At 43.9% G+C, this 19,440-nt stretch overlaps 1 protein-coding gene across 4 annotated transcripts in view; it reads left to right on the top strand.

Annotated features, from left to right (window-relative positions):
• The window catches only part of FRAS1 (Fraser extracellular matrix complex subunit 1), a 306,626-nt gene that overhangs the window by 215,221 nt on the left and 71,965 nt on the right, over window positions 1-19,440 (top strand). For all 4 annotated transcript variants that reach the window (XM_048846813.2, XM_075127463.1, XM_075127464.1 and 1 more), the window contains 7 exons: window positions 2,298-2,414; window positions 12,278-12,392; window positions 12,946-13,083; window positions 16,016-16,048; window positions 16,832-16,963; window positions 17,917-18,042; window positions 18,960-19,207. In XM_048846813.2, the coding sequence (XP_048702770.2) occupies window positions 2,298-2,414; window positions 12,278-12,392; window positions 12,946-13,083; window positions 16,016-16,048; window positions 16,832-16,963; window positions 17,917-18,042; window positions 18,960-19,207 (909 nt within the window). The remainder of the gene's footprint in view (window positions 1-2,297; window positions 2,415-12,277; window positions 12,393-12,945; window positions 13,084-16,015; window positions 16,049-16,831; window positions 16,964-17,916; window positions 18,043-18,959; window positions 19,208-19,440) is intronic.

The raw sequence follows: 19,440 nt of genomic DNA on the forward strand, positions 1-19,440 counted from the left end.
CATTAAAAAGGTGTGAGAGAATGACTGTCCCCAGAGTGAACAGGTGCACAATGGCCTATACGTGCGTGGCCTGACTTAGGACTGTGCCGAGAATGAAAACCGCAGACTCATTACAGCAGAAAAGACACAGACTGGAGCAGTGTGCCCGGAGGCGGATGCTTGCTCGGGTAGTGATAGTACCCCCCTCCCTTTCCACGCTTGGATCTACACAGAATATTTGTTGTTTAAAAATGCTGATGCTCAGGGCATGCCACTTTTCAGGAGCCCTGCGACGGGGGTCTTCCTGGAGTCAGTATTGGTGGGAGGGGTCTGGGACTGATGCCCAGGCAGACCAGGTGTGGAAGGGAGTGGGGCAGGGAGGTGTATTTTCCCCATCAGCCCCACAGAGATGGCTAGGAAGACATAACACAGCTTATTGCTCTCTTATCCTTCTTTACTCCCTTGTAATAGGAACCCTCTTCAAGATAAGGGATTTCCAGGGGGCAGCTGCAGCCAAGGGCAGCATGGATGGCCCTGTGCCTTAGGCGATGTCCTGGGAATGACTGAGTGGGGAGCAGAAGGAGGGGAGGGAAACAACACTCCATGAGGAGATGGTTGCAGAGTTTTCCTCTGCCCAGGCCCCCTCCCATATGTGTATTTCTGTATCAGGGTGTTTCATCCCTGAGAAAAGCACCACCTTGAGATTTGCTGCTGCAATTATGGAGGTGTGGCTCACAACTCCAGCATTAAGTTCTGTTTTGCTCTTGAAGCAGGGATTTAACTTCTTTATTTGGTATGAATAATGCAGCATGCCCTCCCCAAACCTACTGTGCTCACTCTGAGCAGTGAGTGGGTTTTTTTGAGAGTTGAGTTCGATTTGAAAACACCCAGGCCAAGAGCCCATCTCTCTCCTGGGGTTCTCTCATGTAATAATTTAATTTTCTTAATAGACTGCTGCTCTCACTCCACCAATAAATGTGTATATATAGACAAAAAGGCACAAAATACACCCCAGCAGCCATTATAATAAAATAAACCCCACCTTCCCAGCAGGCAGAATGATCATAAAATCCCTCAGACAGGATCTTGCATTTTGCTTGGGAAGTTTAACAGTCTCCCATAATGCTAAGTCAACATGAACATTTGCGTGCAATATTTGTTACATTTGGTTTACAACTTAGAAGCTATTACTGACAGGCAGTTAAGGTAATTTCTGAAGTAATTAATATAAGTGATAATGAGGAAGTTGAGAGTGCCAGATGTTGAGCAAGCTAATCTTTAATTTAATGGCTGTGTCGCTCATCGGTATCTGCCTTTTGCATGAGTCAGACGTGTGGGTTTAGTTTCTTGGTGCAGCGACAATAATTGTATGAGGAGCGAGCCCTATAGGGAAAAGAAGCTACAGCGTGCGGTATCATATCAGAAGATCATAATACATCTGTCTGAGTGCAGAAAAGTGGATTGTGACTTCCCAAAAAAGGCAGGCTTGTGTGTTTTCAACAGCGCCCTGGGAATTGTAGTTCAAATGACATCAACATAAACAGACCCTCTGAGTGACTAAAATCATTTCGGTTTTACTCTTTCAGGCCTCAATTCCGCAAAGCATTTTCATGAACGTTCTCAACTTGAAGTGGGTGTTAAGTCCATTCTTACTCAGCAAACTGTTTTAAGTTCTATTGAAGTCAAGGACGTACTGGGGCCTAATCCTTCCATGGTGTTGAGTGTAGGGAAGGCAATGAGAGCTAAGGGTGGTTGCCGACTTTCAGGATTATTATAAACCTTTCTAGCATAGTTTCTACACTATGTTTTAGTGCCTTTAAATTTTTGTAAAAATAATTATGCTGGATCCATGTGTTTATAAAAAAAAAAAAAAGCAACTGCAACTGGACTGTGATGAGTTAGATATTAATTTCATCTTGATATTGGGATGGTGGTATGGACCATCTTCCAGTGTGGAGCACAAAGTCGTCTTGTGCAGCCTTGACCTTGATAGTATATCGTATCAAAGAATAGTACAGTCTGGTACCTACTATGTGAGTGCATTTGGATCACAGAGAAGCAACCCTAAGAGACATCTGCTTGAAGGTGCAGGGTGGTTTTTTTTCCAGCATTTATCATCTAGTTTTGCTGCGCTCATATTCTCAGGATCAGCCCCTAACTTTGTTCTCCCAAAGCCAGAAGGAGGAGTAGGGGAGGTTAAGAGGAGGGCCTAGAAAGGCAGTTGTGTTTTCAAACAATAGCAGTTCTTCATCATTGCGAATGAATTGTGATCATGAATTGTGATCAAGGATTCCATTTGTATGAACTTGTATTTGCAGGTATCGAGTGCTGCTATTCCACAAACCCACCTGGAGACCCACACATTCAACATTGCCATTCTCCCACAGATACCCAAAGCACCGCAGCTCTCACTTGGGTCCTCTCTCCATATGACTGTAAGTCTAACCCAAAGTCACTGGCGAATTGTCACTGCATTTTTCCTTCTCATTCTGGGAGTGTACTGAGACCAGACTTTGGCACAGAACAATTATCGCTTAATATTGCTTCCTCTTAATGTTGTTCAGTCTGTGCATTGTACCTGATTCAAGGATCAAGGGAAGCTGGATGCATAGTAGAAAAAAGAAAAGTGAAATGAATCATAGCTCAGATGTTGAAATGTAAAAAAAAAAAAAAAGTTGGAAAGTCAATATGAATAGAGGTGATTGAGATAAAATTGTAGATTGTAGAGGCTCTTAATAAAGAAGAGAAAGGAAGAAACTACATATTTACATCTTTTCAAAGAATTCCCATAGCTCTTAAAATCCCATGTATTACAGAGACTAGTACAGTGGGAAGAGGCAAAAAGTGAGACAATAACAAATAGATCTTATGAGTAACTACACTGCAATCCATTTTTACAAAGATCACAATCTGCTCACATGACAAAGTTCTAATCCACCAATCTGACACCAGAAACATATATTATAATATTTTCCTAAAACATTCAGACAGGTCTATTACATTTGACTGTAAATTACTCTTTTTGAAGCATTGGCAGTGGAAGTAAGTATTGCGTTTTTATACTATGCCATGTAATCTAATGCAGTTGTTCCCCTAATCATTTTAATTTGAAGAGACGCCTGCAAGGCTCGTGGGAATTAAATTAGACACACAACAAGCCTTGTAGGGGTTGGCAGGTGTATGTAGTGTATATGGCATATATTTTTGCTTTGTTCTGCTATGTGCTCTGTTCCTGTGAACTAGCAGAATGCTGTTGTATACCTGAATCCTCCTTGGAGTTCTGGTGATAGCATAACCCACTAAAACCTATGCTTTATGCCAACAAATATACCTTGGTTCGACTGTTTCTTTCTCAGTGCAGACTGATACAAAGCCCACTGATGTCAAGAAGAGTCTTTTCAGTTAGGTCAGTGGGCATCAAGATCCACAAGTGTAGCACAGTGCAAGAAGGTCATGGTGCAGTGATTAATACAAGAGAAACTCAGACCTTCTACAAATTGGGCCAAATTCGGCCTTGGCATAAATTGATGCAATTCCCATTAGCTTCAGTGGGATCTGTACCTGATTCACCAGGGCTGAATTTGGTCTATATGGCCTGTTTTTGAAGTGTAGGATGGCTATTCACTCTTGTTATTTTCAGCATGACCCTGATTTTAAGATCATTTCAAAATATCTTCAGGGAGAATGCAGCGTTGTTGTCTTGATGTTGGGTTGTACAACCCCTGACAGCACTGAGCAAAGATGTTGTGACACTGGGTTAATGACATTATTATTATTAATACGCTCAGAAGTGTACTGGGTACCTCTTGTAGGGGAGTGGCTACCCCACAGCACACAGCGCTGGCCACACATGGTACAACTGGCTCTCCCTCCATTTCCTTCTCTGAGGTGGGTCTCTGGCTCTCCACATGCTGGTCTGTGCTGGAGATGTGACTTAGCCCGCTGGCCAAATCACAAGCAAACCCGTAGCAACAGTTCAACAAACAAAAATGTCCTTCTGCCTCTTCAGCCCACCCTGGGGGCCTTGCTCCCAGCTGGTTTCTTGGCTACCTGTGTGAGTCATTCTGGTTCTGGGACAGAGCACTGGGTCCCCAGGCTGGTTCCCGTGGAGTACCGTTCTCAGCTGCTTTGGGGCTGTGTTCCTTGTAGCCTTCCCTGCTGTGGTATAGAGCATTGGGCCCCCAGGCTGGTTTTCTGGGAGTACTTAGTCTCCTGCAGACCCTGACTCAGGCCTTCCACAGTAGCCTGCCCACTGCCTGTGGTTCCACCTCCAGATTTATCTCATTCTCAGTCCTTTTATAAGGCCCATATGTCGATTAAGCTGTCACCTGACCCTCCTTAGTCCCTCCGCTTCAGGCTGGAAGCAGCTAATTAATTATGGCCAGGTGTGGCTGACCTGTCTCCCCTTAAAGGGGCCACTCACCCACTGACATTGCCTTATGAAAATAAATAAAGACCCAGTCCATGCTGCAGAGAGTCAACGTGACCCAGCAAGCGAGGGTCATTAACAGACAAGTTGGTAGTGGGTTGTAATAAGGTCATGTGGTGATTAAGGCAAGTGGACATCTCAATGGCTCTGCTACTTGTTAGACGATATATTCTCCCTGCCCGTCCCCCCCGCCATGTTTGCTCGCAGACAAGATGGCCGAAGTGAGGCATTAGGAGGGATTTGGAGGTGGCCTGGTGAACAACTTTGGGGCAGGCGTTCCAAGCATAAGGGAGATGGCTTGGAGTTGCCTGTGAGAAAAGCCATTGCGGAATGGAGGGGCTAGGAGAGGAGGTCAGAGCTGTAGGCAGGGTACTTGAAGCCTGGCTTTGGGAACCAGGGCTAGCCATCTGAATGAGATGCACAGGCACGTCTGACCTTATTAGTTACTAATTCTTTATTCATGATGTGTTAAGTGCCTGCGGCATGCTTGGCTCTGTCATAGACCCAGATAAAGACAGAGTCCCAGCCCAAACGACCTTGCAGATAGACAAAAACACACTGGGAGGATAGAGAAAACTTTAGATCTGCCTATTGTAGGTACTTATACAACCTCCATTAGCATACTATCTGCATGCCCCACCACACCTCTGTGAAGTAGGACAGTGCTGTTATGCCCATTTTATAGATAGGCAGCTAAGGAGCAGAGAGACTAGGGCCAGCTTTTCAAAGCTATTTAGGTGCCTAAAGATGCAGATAGACGCCAAGTGGGATTTTCAGAAGCATTTAGTTACCGAACTCCCACTGAAATTGAAAGCCAATGGGAGTTAGGCACCATGGTGCTTCTGAAAACTCTGCTAGGCATCTATCTGCATCTTTAGGCACCTGAATACCTTTGAAAATCTGGCCCTTAAGTGACTTGCCCAAAGTCACACAGGAAGTCTGTAATGAAGCCAGGAAGTGAAGCCAGGTCTCACAAGCCCCAAACCGGCACCCTAATCCTTGGACCATCCTTTCAGGTGTAGTAGGGGTGGGTGGGGAGTTCTTGCTGTTTCATATTGGGTAGGTAAAGGATCAGTGTTAACCTGGCGAGTGATAGCATGTGATTTCTTAGAAGAAATAGGTTTCCAGGTGGCATTGAGGGAGGAAGGCCATGAGTCCGAGAGGGAGTTCATTCCACACGTTGAGGTTGGTGAGGTAGGAATACAGGAGTGGGTGAAGGAACTGAAGGGAGTGGTGAAACTGTGCCATGATTATCTCACCGCTGCCAGTGGTCTTATGAAGGTTTAAAATGCGGGCAACTTTCTGCAGGCAACAATAAAATCTGTTCAGGCTGTTATTTGGAGCAATATTCAGTAATGTATCTTTTTCCTTTGAATTTTTTTTAAAACAAGATTCACGGGGAAGGTGTCTGATTGCTCCATGCAATGCTGGATTTTATAGCTAATTACACACCACAAAATCCAACAGTGTCATAAAATATTGTGCTTTACTTGAGGGGGCTCATCACAACCTGCAAATGCTGCCTCTTTGAGAGACAAATATGCCTTGGAGGCAATTACAAAGGGACCATAACATTAAATCTTCTCATCATAAAAAGACTGCACTTCCCACATCAGCGTGATTGAGTTCTGCTAATCCGTTTTCAAATGTCTAAATTCCTTCAGAATTAGACTGGCGTCTTTGCTGAAGAATGAGCTCACTGCTAAGTCCTTCTACGGCAGAAGACTGGTTTGATTGATCTGTACTAGAAAGGTCAAAGGAAGTTAAGTGAAAGTTTGACGATTAAGCTGGGCATGTATCTATAGTGTTTCCTTTTTCAATTATGCATCAAGTTACACCTTCCCCAAAAGATATGATAGATGAGGTGAGCATGCAGCTTCTCTGATGGCAAACGCTGGCTGAGTGTAAGCTGAGATCAGATTTGTGGTGTGGAAGAAAATTCTGTGATTGTTAAAGTGCAGTTTTTATTCCAAAAAGTGGCTCTGTAAAATTGACACCATCGTTACCATGAGACTTGTTCTCTTTATGCATTCAGAGCCATATCTGCTGGCATCAATGTCAAAAAGTAACTTTCACTGCCATCAATTTCTGTTAGCTGTGCAGGCCAATGTAGCTGAGAGGTAGCAAGCTGAATTCTCCTTCATGTGCATCATCAGCAGAATTGTTTTCTAAATTCCTTTCAGATACACTTGTGCAAATGTGCTGAAAACAGTGGGGTTGAACAGGTGTCCCGAAATACTGATTTATTTAATGAACGGTGTATATTAGAGTAAATTTTCTTTTGCTTTTTACTCCAAGCTGTTTTTTAAGATGTATTCTGTCAGGAACATTGCTTTGATGGTGCATAATGGCAGCATAAAAGCTATAATTTTAATCCAGCTAGGCTGAGGACAAATATACTCCCACACTGAGCACTGGACGTAAGGTTGGGGTTGTCTGTTTTTTTTATTCATTGTGCTCTGTATTTGGATACAAGAAAATACTGTAGGAATGACAGGCTTACCATACAAGATAATGAATACACTTTTTCATCTGAGGATCTCAAAAGTATTTTACAAAGGTGGCTAAATCTCATTGTCCTCATTTTACAAATGGAGAAACTGAGGCACAGAGCGCACATATAATTAGCCCACGGTCATACATTGGCAGAGCCAGGGATGGAATCATGGTCTTAGACCCCTAGGGCCATTAGTCCATGTTGTCCAGAATCCTGCCTTCAGCATTAGCCAGTATCTGACACTACAGAGACAGGTAAAATCATGCCTCATAATAGATCTAGCCAGTTGTGTAATAATGAAACATGGGAATTCCATACATAGTCATCGAGTTTACGACCAGAAGGGACCACCAGGTCATGTAGTCTGACATCCTGTATATCACAGGCCCCTAGCAACACCCAGCACCCGCACGGTAACCCAACAACCAAAATTAGACCAAAGTATTACAGCCCATAGAAGCATAGGCTATTATATGCCACAGGCAGAGAATAGGAGTGACTGAGGCTCACCAGTGACCAAGGCCTACTCAGTGGCAGGGAAATGATTGTGAGACACTTCTCAGGTAATCTTTGCAAGTGACCCGCACCCACATGCTGCAGAGGAAGGTGAAAAAACCCCAAGGTCACTGCCAATCTGAGCTGGGGGACAACTCCTTCCTGACATGACTTGTAAGGATCAGTTAGACCCTGAGCATGTGAGCAAGAACCAGCCAGCCAAGCACCCAAGAGAGCGAATTCTCAGTACCACCACAGAGTCCTGGTCCTCCCCATCAAGTGTGCCATCTCCAACCGTGGCCATCCTGATGCTTCACAGGAAGGAGATTTTTAAAAAACCCAACCCAACACATTAGGTGGGTGCGGGAGGGGTGGAGAAATCCCTAAAGCATGAGCTTTAGGAACATATGACTGAAACTGGAAGCCCTGCCCCCGACCATCACAAACAACCCCATCACACAATCACATTCACAAATTTGTCCAGCTCTCTCTTTAAACTAATTAAGTTGCTTGCCCCCACAACTACTATTGGGAGGCTGACCCAGGACCTCACCCCTCTTATGGTTAGCAAACTTTTTCTAATTTCCAGACTCAATTTGTTCTTGGCCAGTTTATATCCATTTGTTCTTCTGCCAACATTGTCCTTTAGCTTACACAACTCTTCACTCTCCCTGGTATTTACACCTCTGATGTATTTATAAAGAGTAATCATATCCTCTCTCGGCGTTCTTTTTCCTAGACTAAATAAGTCCAACTCTTTCAGTCTCCTCTCATAAGGTAGGCCCTTTATTCCCCTCATCATCCTAGTAGCTCTTTTCTGCACCTGTTCCAGTTTGAATTCATCTTTCTTGAATGTGGCTGACCAGAATTGCATACAGTATTCCAGATGAGGTCTCAGCAGTGCCTTGTACACTGGCATTAATACTTCTCTTTCTCTACTAGAAATGCCTCTCCTGACACATCCTAGGATTGCCTGTGGTCCATCTAGTCTAGTAGTCTGTCTCTGACAGTGGCCAGTATCAGATGCTTAATAGGAAGGTACAAGAATCCTTTAGATGAGAGAATTATGGAATAGAGGAAATTTCTTCTCAATCTTACCTATTAGTAGTTGGTTTATACTCTAAAGCATGAAAGCATCTATCTATCTATCTATCTATGTAATCATAGCAAAATATTGTGTTAAAAGTACATTATTAAGGTTACAAAGTTGAGCACTCAAATGCTAGGAAAGTCCTGGGACTTGTGGAGGGATGGAACATATTCCGTCTGGGAATGGCTCATGCCCAGTCCGGTCACAGCACTAGAAGCCATGAGAAGCTTGGACATGCTCAGTGAGGATAGAATCTTCGGAGATTTTAGCGATAAAGCTCTAGCAAGTCTCTAGTGAGCATGTGCAAACTTTCAAAGGCTTATAACTTGGCCGGATGTGGGCAGATTTTTACAGAGATGGTAAAAGGACCCCTCCCAAATGTCAAGTCCCTGATCCAAAGCACAGGGGCTCTAGAGCATGTCAGAGTAAGGGCCACAAGAAATTTCCCCCTAGCATTGTTCTTTAAAATGGCAGAACCATGTTGGCTGAAATTTAAAATATATATATATCAGCCTGATGCAGGCACCCAGCATGGAAAATTTCTGTCCAAACAACTGAAGTTTGGCAAAGTTATAAGCAACTGAAAATAGGGTCTTATAATGGGTGCGTTGTGCAACCTCAGTAATAGGTGGTGGTACCAGCCCCACCTATATTATAGTTATTTATATCCCATTGAATAATATTGCACATGTTCTCCTATCCATATAAATGTAATCTTTTTTTTTAAATCCTACTGTTCTCCACAATATTATCTGCTATAAATAATAGATTAATTAGGGAAGTAGTTACCTTTTACAGTTTTAAATTTGTTGTCTTTTCATTTCACTGAATATCCCCTTCTTGTATTATAAGAGAGGATAGATATGAGTCCTCAGTTTACCTTCCATGTAACAAGGCTTGGCAGAATTCACTTTTTTTTATTTTTATATGGTTTGGACGGATAATATCGTTATTTATTTTTAAGCATTTGTTTTTAGATGTTTATCAATTGAAATTTTAGCAGTTACTGGAAGGGATGGGAGGACATCAACCATTTCATAGCAGTAGACACTGATGTTCTAAAAATTAAAACCTTTATCAGAGTTAAAACACCAACTATCAACATCACATGTCAAAATATACGAAGTAAAAATCCTCTGCTAACACTGGCATTATAAACCCTTTTTATATAGACATTGAGGTGGGACTCTAATAAGTTCCCAAGCAGCAGTTTCCTTACTTTGCCTGTCTGTAAATTTGGATTATTATCAATGGAAATATTTTTTCATTGGTTTATGTGTGTCCAGTGAAATCGTTGTTTATTGACATTGACTGATAAAAATTGAATCTTTCCAAACCTACCTGTAACATTAATTATCTTGTATATATCTATCACATTCCCTCTTCATTTTTTCTCTAAACTAAACATTTTCAGGGTGAAATCCTGACTCTGTTGAAGTCCATTTGAGTTTTACTGATGACGTCAGTGGGGTCAGGATTTCACTCCTAGTCTTTTCAATCTCTCCTCATAAGGAGATTTTTCCATTCCTCTGTTCTTTGTAGCTTCTTTTTTCTGAATCTCTTCTATTTCTGCTATACGGTAATCAGAACTGAACATAGTATTCTAGGGTAGCAGTATACCACTGATTTATATACTGCCATTACAATATTTTCAGTATTATAAGGTAGTAGACTATACACGATATGGTGAATGGGAGGAAAATAATCTTCTTGATCCTCAGCAGGTGATCATCTCATGCTCTAAAGCAGGGGGTTTAATTGCCCATGTAATTAACTTAGCTTGTGTAGCTACAGATGTTGATCATGAAATAATCTGGGTCCTTTTAGGATCCTGCTGGAGTATTCAACTCCATGACCTCTTGCAGCAGTTAATTCCACTGGATTAAGACTATCATACATCCACAAATTATATATATTGTGACAAAGCTCTGTCCTTGCCTCCGTGGGTCCCGCGTTTCCTGGTGGATTTCGCTAGCCTCAGAGGCTCACTGTGATCCTCCACGTAACCCTTCTTTCCCTAGAGACAAGGGTCACAGTCTACTGAGCCATTCTCATCATAAGCCAGCAAGGGAGGTGAGGAGAAGTTATCCTTCCTTGCACAGTCTCTGTTGTCTCCCAGTCTCAGTGATTAATCAGGGGGCAAAGGTGGCGGGGGGAAGCCCGGGCCCATCCTCTACTCCGGGCTCTAGCCCAGGGACCCTAATAGTATCAGCTATGGTAGCTGACCTTTTAGAAACATGACATGTACAATTCCCTGGGCTACTTCCCCCGCAGCAGCCCTCACTTCCTCAAGCTCCACTTCACCCTTACCTAGGAGCCTCCTTCCTTGTCCCTGATATGGTGTGTACTACTCAGCCTCTCCAACAGCGCAACTTCCTCCCACAGCTCCTGACCTGCACACCCACCTGACTGCCTGGGAGGCTTTTAACTAGTTTCAGCCAGCCCCTGATTGGCTTCAGATGTCCCAATCAACCTAGCGTTCTCCCTGCCTTCTGGACAGTTCTCAATTGGCCCCAGGTGTCTTAATTGACCTGGAGCAACTGCCATTTCACTTATCCTGGTACCAGGGATTTGTTTAGCCTGGAGCTAGTATATCTATCTCCCACTACTTTTCTATAGCCATCTGGGCTTGCCCCGTCACAATATATAATATGCAGTACAGTGTGCTCACACCCACAGTGGCTCCTTTGAAGTGTTGTGTTGACCCAGCATTGATAATGTTCTTGTAGCACAGGAAACAGTACGCTGTTTTTAAAAGGGTTGAAAAGAAAAGGAAAAGCTGCTATTCCTTGACATTCCCATGGAAATTGCTGGAAATTTTTCAGGATCTTTTTAAAAAAGCAGATTCACTGAAAACAGATCTGACTAGACCAATAAGCTGGCTAGGGAATGACTTGTATCTTCACCCAGTAGTTTTAAATCACATTTATTATTTTTTCCTCATCCATTCTGCTAAACATGTGTGTGAGGGGGGCTGTAAAAGAAGCACTGCTCTGAGGCACATATCCCTTTCTGCTTCCCCCTTGCTCCAGGCTGCAGCAAGGCCATCCCAGGACAAGCAGACACCCTGCCCCGTCAGCTCTGCTGTACTGGCTGGTGTGTCTGGATGTGGGGGAGAAGCAGAGACAAGACTCTGTTCACTCCTGGCCTACCAGTCCCTGGATTGGTGAGGGAAATCGAGGCAGCAATAGCTCTGTTCACACCTCCATTCCCAGACCACGCCCAGGTCAGGATAGCCAGCACAAGAGTATAAGGGGGGAGGGGAGGGTCCAACTTTCTTGCATGGATGTAAAATCTCAGTTTAGCTCATCTCTCATTGGCACTGGTTCTCTGGAGAAAGGAAGACTCATGATGGTAAAATAAAGTGCTCTCTCTTCTTAATGCTTAATACTTGACGTTCCTGTAGCCCCTTCCATATGAGAATCTGAATCTGGTTCACAAACATTAGGTGATAAGTGAGACATAGGCGGTGAAAAAGCCTTGCGCTGGCCTTCTGCACGGAGGTACGTTTCACCCACTAGCGAACCCCACAGCACCTCCTAAAGGTAGCTGGGTATTGCCCCGTTGGACAGACGGCACAGTGAGATCAAGTGACTTGGCCAAGGCTCTCCCAGCACGTCGCTGTCGGGGATCTAAATGTATAACTTTAAAGATCAGGTATTTGGAGACTCTTGTGTTTAAGGATTGGTTCGTTTGGGAAACAAATCTCTCAATTGATTTGTTATATTTCTGAGCAAATCTCCAGGTACCATTGGCTTTTGTGTTCATTGTATAATGTGTTTTTTAGGCGCTGGAGGATCGTGTGACCGTGATTGAGCCGCATCATCTCTCCTTTGTAGACTCAGAGAGTCCGAGTGGGAAAATCGTGTTCAACGTGACTCTACCTCTGCAGCCAAATCAAGGCAAGATGTGCTATTAATGTGCTTTCTTTTTTTTTTTTAAACAAAAGTTTTAGTGTTGGAGGCTAAGGACTTCTGTGCATTTATTGCCATTTCTTCTAAGTTCTCTAGCTTTATCCAAAGTATCTGTCTGTGCAGGCAGCTATTAATCTCTCTATTTTCCTTCAATACTTTTCAGACCATCTGTTTCTCAATCTGATTCTTTCGGTGAGCAGAGGGGTGAGCAGTGCCCAGCCAGCTTTCTGTAATGTCAGCGTCTGGAATACATTGCACACTGCACCCAATGGTTTTGCTCTTTTCACCTCTCCATCCATAAGCATCTGCAGCGCTTACTTAATTAGAAATCTCTGTTTAATTCCCAATGTCCTCTGTTAGGTCCAGAGATTTGGGCTTTGGGCTATGGCTGGGTGACCCATTCTGGAGACCGTAAGCAGAGATAACATCGAAGACATAAATAGCACTACAAGGGGGGAAGGGACAGTGGCAGAGCCTTGATTGTTCAGTGTTAAAAATGAAATGGATGCCTCTTGTTAACATGAGCTCTCTGTCTCTCTAGGAATTGTGGAGCACAGAGACAGGCCCCTCTCCCCAGTCAAGTATTTCACGCAAGCGGATATAAACCATGGCAAGATTGCTTACCGTCCACCCACTGCAGCTCCACATGTCAGAGAGATTATGGCATTCTCTTTTGCTGGTAAGAAACACCAGCTCTTCACTAGCTCTGTGTCAAGAATGTGGAAGTATCTCCACTAATTCCCATTACAGACCTGGGTGTGCCTCTTTCCCTCTAAAAAGCTAGCATTCTCTCAATGTTATGGGCCAAACTCACTTCCATTAAACTATGAAGACACAGTCAATGCAAGCTTTGCCATTGACTTCAAGAGGAGCAGGATTAGGACTTGAATTACTGTGAACTCTTTACAGTGGAAATGCTGAATTGTGAAATTGAGATTGTTCAGAATGTTACGGGTCCCATGGAAAATGATCCCACAACTTTCTGTACTTTGGGTTAAATCCTGGCCCCATGAATATCAATAGGAGCTTTTGGCATTGATATCAATAGTTCCAGGATTCTACCCTTTATTTTTTGTCACTCATGACAGAAATCTCTAATTATGGGACAGTATTGCAAAACTCAATGCATTATGGGTTTCATGACTGCCTTTGAAGCATCTGGCATTGATCCGCTCTTGGAAATTGGATATTGCAGTAGATGAATGGATGGTAACCGTTACTTTCCTATATTTTGGATCTTTGCCCCATACTGTTTCCTAGTTTGGGTATGGCAAGTTGACAAGTGTGGGATCATGTTACATGCATAACTCTGTAGGCCTCATGGCAATACGATATGCAGCCAAGTTCTTTCAGCGGGGACAAATCCTTATGTTAAATGCCATTCTTCAAAGTGTATTACGTACATTTAAAAAGAATGTAGGGCCACGTTGTCCACTTGGCATCAAGAGGGGCTCTCTTAAAATGTTCTTCAACCACTCAGGTTGTATTACAAGCTGATCGTCTTCTAATCCTGTAATTCCACATAAGAGTCCCTCGTAATGTGGAGATAAACCAATGGAAAGAGGGGGCTGCCTTTGCATCCTGGTCTGGGGCTGCCTTTCAAAACTGTGTGTTAACCTAAATGGGTGTTGTGAAAACAAAAGCCAACAATGCACAGGCGTGCAGTACAGAGTCTGATGGGCCAAAGCAAGTTCCTTCTTCTTCAAGAAATCATTGCATTCTTACTGACTTTTAGTGTCTGTTGGGATGTTCTATTTTTGTAGTGGAATAAGAAGAGAAAGCATGTGATATTTAGAAACTTGTTTTAATTTGACTTGGTTGGCCCTTGTATGGGTGTGGGGGAGAGGATGAAGGAGACTCCCTGTCCCCCTGCTTCTGCACCCAGTGCAAGAGCCATTCACGGTTGCAGTCTCCGTGTTCTCCCTTTGCACACTGCCCTAGACAAAGGCAGTCAAGCCGTGGCCCATCCCCTCCCTTCATACCAAGATGTTGCCTTCCTAGTTACACACTGGGAAGTTCAGGAACAGAGTAAGCCTCCCTCATGCAAAGTCCCTCCACGGGCACGAGGGAGGACAAGGCAACGCTCTGTATTTCCCCTGCTTAGAGCAGTGCCCATCTGGCACAATCTAGCCCTGAGTGTTTAGTTGATTTTTTTTAATGTTCTATCATAGAGGTGTATGGTGCCTCACAGGGTACAGTAACTCTGTTTGTGTTGGAGTGGTTAGTTCACTGGTGGTGACATATAGAACCAATTACACGAGAACTTCAGAGTTATGAACACATCGGGAATGGTGGCTGTTCGGAACTCTGAAAAGTTCAGAACTGAACAAAACATTGTGGTGATTCTTTCAAAAGTTTACAACTGAACATTGACTTCGTACAGCTTTGAAACTTTACTATGCAGAAGAAAAATGCTGCTTTCCCTTTATTTTTTTAGTAGTTTACTTTTAACACAGTCCTGTACTGCATTTGCTTTTTTTTTTTTTTTTTTTTGGGGTCTCTGCTGCTGCCTGATTGTGAACTTCCAGTTCCAAATGAGGTGTGTGGTTGACTGGTCAGTTTGTAGCTCTGGCGTTCGTAACTCTGAGGTTCTACTGTAGCTTTTCTTCATGGTCTGTATGTACTGAGCTACTTTCTGCTGTAAATAGAAGTGTAGAAATTGACTCAGTAACAAGTGAGCAACTCTGTATTTGCTGATGATGGGTGGCTGTGCTATGCAATGTTTTGAATCCTGGAGCCTCATTCTGAAAAGACAGCCGAAGATGAGTAACTGACAGGAGGGCTGGCGCAAGTACAGGCCGGTAAACCCCACCCTGCCTTCTTACAATGTGCAAATCAAGTTTTATTAGAGTAGCATCACTCTGTCTGCAGTGAACTCAACTCAGTCAGTGAAATATGATGATATTAGCACTCCCTGATTTGCAGAGCTGTGTGTGCTGAGGAAATGAAACCTAGAAGCAATTATCAGTAAGTAACTGGGCCTGTCAGGGTATACAAACACCAATTTATGCAATTCTCTTTTGTAATGTTGGCTACCTTGTAGCATTGAATAGCAGAACGTTTCTCTGTTAATTGTATTAAATTCCAAGTTCTTAACAATTACAAAGCGGAGTACAAGCAGTTAATCCTTACAATAGCCCTGGAAGTAGGGAAGTATTAGCATTCCCATTTTACAGATACGGAATCTGAGACAGAGGGGAGCTAACTGCTACACTTTCAAAAGTTACCACTGATTTCGAGTACCCATCTTGGGACGTCTTGTACCTACTGCTTTAGAAGAGCTGAGTTCAGTTCAGTTGGACTTGTCAGTGCTCAGCATTTCCAGAAACCAGGCCCAAGATGTTGCAAATTAAACAACCACTAATGGAGGTGTCTAAACTCGGTGGCTTTTCTGAGGCTGCACGGCAGGCGAGTGGCATTGCTGGAATTAAAAGTTAGGAGTTCCTGACTGTAACACCCAGAATTGAGGCATATGTAGTAAGCTGCCTCCATAAAATGTCAGGAAAGATATTCCAGTTTTTGTTGAAAACAAAATGGATTTAAATCCATGTGACCTTATTTTTTTTCCTATGCTAGTCATAAATGTGCTCTACTTTGTTTTCCCCCTGCAGGTCTCCCGGAGTCGGTGAACTTCAGTTTCACAGGTAAATTAATCACTATTCTTTCACTGGCATAAGGGTCATGGTACTTTTTTCCTTCCTGTTAATGTCCTTTGCTTTACCTCTCCCTGCCTGACGCCCCCCCAGCTCCCATTTCAGGGACTTGCGAGTGTTGAGTAAAAGTCTGTGAAAGTAAAAGTGCACCAGAAATACTTGAATACTTGGTTGTTTTCACAAATTGTGGATTAAGATGCATGGAGGACAATGACTCCTTGGTAGGAGCCAGGAGTTGGTTTTCTTAATAGCAGATACGCCTCTTTTTCTAACCATCAATTCAAATCCTGCAGGTCTGATTCAGTCAAAAATCCCATTGACGTGAGTAAGGACAGCAAAGTTTGACTCAACGATTATTAAATGTAGTATGGAAACATTTCAGAAAACTGAAGTGTGTAATAACTTGTTACCTTGTTTAAGCCTTTTCAATGTGCTGCCTACAATGGGCATGCCAAGTATCCCTTATTCTGGGTAACCCACGTGTGTTCTGGCTCCAGACTGCAGTCTGTAATAGAGAGAGTCAGCACTGCTCTTCCAGTACGTTAGTTCTGCCAGGGACGGATTAGGGATAAAGGAAGACAGTTTTTTCAGAACTCCTAAATTATGTAGTCTTGTGTCTGGATGGTAATTAGAGGGGGATGGGGCGAGAAACTACTGTGGCTTGACAAGCAGTGGTGAAAAGCAGCCAGCCTGGAATGTGTTTTTTAGGTGCGTTTCAACATGTGTCATTTAAAACAAGCCAGTTAATGCAGATGTGTTTACATTTGGTTGTAGTGTCCGACGGAGAACATACCACCCCTGAACTGACGTTTACCATTCACTTGCTCTCGACGAATGAGCAGCCTCCGGTGTTCCACGTCACAGCTCCATTTCTGGAGGTCAGCCAGGGTGGCAAGGCTACAATTGGTGAGGCGCCATGAGGGCATGTAGCAAAGGCACTATTCTGAACGAGCATGGCTGAAGGGATTACTCTGAGAACATGCTGAACAGGCTGGGGTCATCGCCATGAGCCCAGCACATGCAGCTGGTTCAAATTCCGGTGTGGGCCTCTCTCTCTTTTGCTAGGGGCTAGATTGTGTCATTTAGCCCAGAACCTGCTTTGGTGGCAGTGCCGAGCCCAACACCTCCATTCCAAGAGCTCAAACTGCTGCACCTCTTGGAAGGGTCCGGCATATACCCCTTCCCCATGGCTTCGTCTGTTCCCCACGCTCTCCCCCTTTTGGCCGAGCTGCTGCTAGGGGAGCATCGTGCTTCCGGTCCCTGTGTTCTGCCTAGTCCAGGGGCTGCATTCGGACCTGCTCTGGTGGGCTGTGCAAGGCGGGAGGGCTCCCCACTCTCTCCCTGACATTGTGCAGGGGGCAGACTCTGGCCCGGTATTAGCAATGTAGCACGTAACACTGTCTGGTCTCTGAGAACATGCTGCCCAGCTCTATGTGCTAGGGTAAGGAAGTGTTGCATTTTTATAGACGGACTCATAGACCCACTCACGCTACGTCATGGGGCTGTCTGAACACATGGACAATTGGATGCACTCCCCTCCCACATGGTTAGGAGTTGAAGGTCATGCTAGCTGTCACTTGTAAGTCTGATTGGCAATAACGTCTCCGTTTGAACTCATGACCTCAGCATCACCAGGGACAAATTATCTCCAGGCAGGCAGATCCACAGACATTTGTGTGGAGGAGATGAGAGCTCCAGAATTACATTAATTTTAAAATATGAACTCAATTAGAGCCCATTAATTTCTGTCACTTAATGCATGTAAAATTGCATATGCTAGACCTGCTGCTTGTAAGGGAAGGTTCGCTGTAGAGCAGACTACAGTTCTGACGCTAGTGCTGTGTATTCCCCCGATGCAGGGATACAACTGGCAGTAAGTGACGCAGACACAGCTCCTGAAGATCTCTTCTTTGAGCTGGTGGGACCTCCTCACCATGGGGTTCTGCTCAGGTATAACGCTGGGGTCCACAAGCACATGAAAGCAGGTGAGTTGAGCAGGAAGAGGAGGAATTCAAGTTGGGGGAAGTCACCAAGGCAGTATATTTTCCCTATCTGTGTGTTTTTGTTAATTTTTAATAAGCAATTGAGCTAGGATCTGTTTGTCAATAATAAATTGCTAGTAATTGCCTGTCACGAGCTCTTCAGAGAGCTGACTGAGTAATATTTTCAGAGCACTGAACACGTTCACTAAAGCTGGGCAGGTACCAGTTCACCTGTCCACCAGAAATTTTCCCATTCTGTATCTGGACGAAACTGAGACCTCTCAAAATTTGCCATGGAGAGAAAGCGACTCCCCACCCCGCAGTAGCCCAATGGTTTGGGCATTCAGCTGGAAAGGGGGAGACTCCAAATCAAGCCCCAGCTCTGTTGATCCAGGAGGCAGCATTCCCTAGTGGGTAGGGCACTGAACTGGGACTCAGGAGATCTGGGTTCTATTGCTGGCTTAGCATCTGGCCTGCTGGTTGACCTTAGGCAAGTTGTTTTCCCATCTGTAAAATGGGGATAATGGGAAAGCAATACAAAGAATAGATAGGGAGGGAGCAGCCCTGGTATTGGAAGCCTTGGCGAGAGATGTGGATTTTAGAAGGACGTGGAAGGAAAAGAAGAATGCTGCGCTGATAAGAAATGGGAAAGTTTGTTAGTAAAATATTACTCATTTTGTCACAGTTTTTCTGTACCACTATGAAGGTCATGGCTTCTCCCTGCATACATTCTAGCTCATTAATGAAACCCTCAGATAGAATCAGAGCTCACACAGCTGTAAAGGGTGCATCAAATACCAGATAAGCATGTGCTTAAGTGATTTGCTTCATCTGGGCCCGAGGCATTTGATCTGAACTTAAAGTATTAATTTCATGCAGTGGATAGAGTCATCACTGTTTTTATATTTCTTTTTGGGAAGGAGACACTTTCACGTATGAGGAAGTCAGCCGAAATGCTTTACAATATGTCCACGATGGCTCATCAGTAGCAGAGGACAGCATGGAAATCTCCGTAACTGACGGAGTTACCACTGCAACAACGGTGCTGAAAGTTGAAGTATCCCCGATGGATAGCGAAGGTCCCCGGCTGGCCCCTGGCTGCTCGTTGACAGTCACGGTGGCTAGTAAAAGCTCTGTGACTCTCTCCCGATCACACCTTGCTTACATTGTAAGTTTGTATCCATTCCTTCCTAAACCCAATGCATTCAGTTAGCTTCCTTCCCCTCAGGAGACCACTGCACCTTCAGGATGTTGATACTTGTCAAATACTTCAACCTTTTACTATACCCTGACTACAGCTGCCAAAAAGGGAATAATGAGCTCTTTCATCCTACCAGATTTTCAAGGCTATACATATTTGACTGAAGTAAAGGTGAACTGCAAAGCAAAAGTGAAAATTGA

This window comes from Caretta caretta, chromosome 4 (assembly GCF_965140235.1).
Source record: "Caretta caretta isolate rCarCar2 chromosome 4, rCarCar1.hap1, whole genome shotgun sequence".
Taxonomy (NCBI): domain Eukaryota; kingdom Metazoa; phylum Chordata; order Testudines; family Cheloniidae; genus Caretta; species Caretta caretta.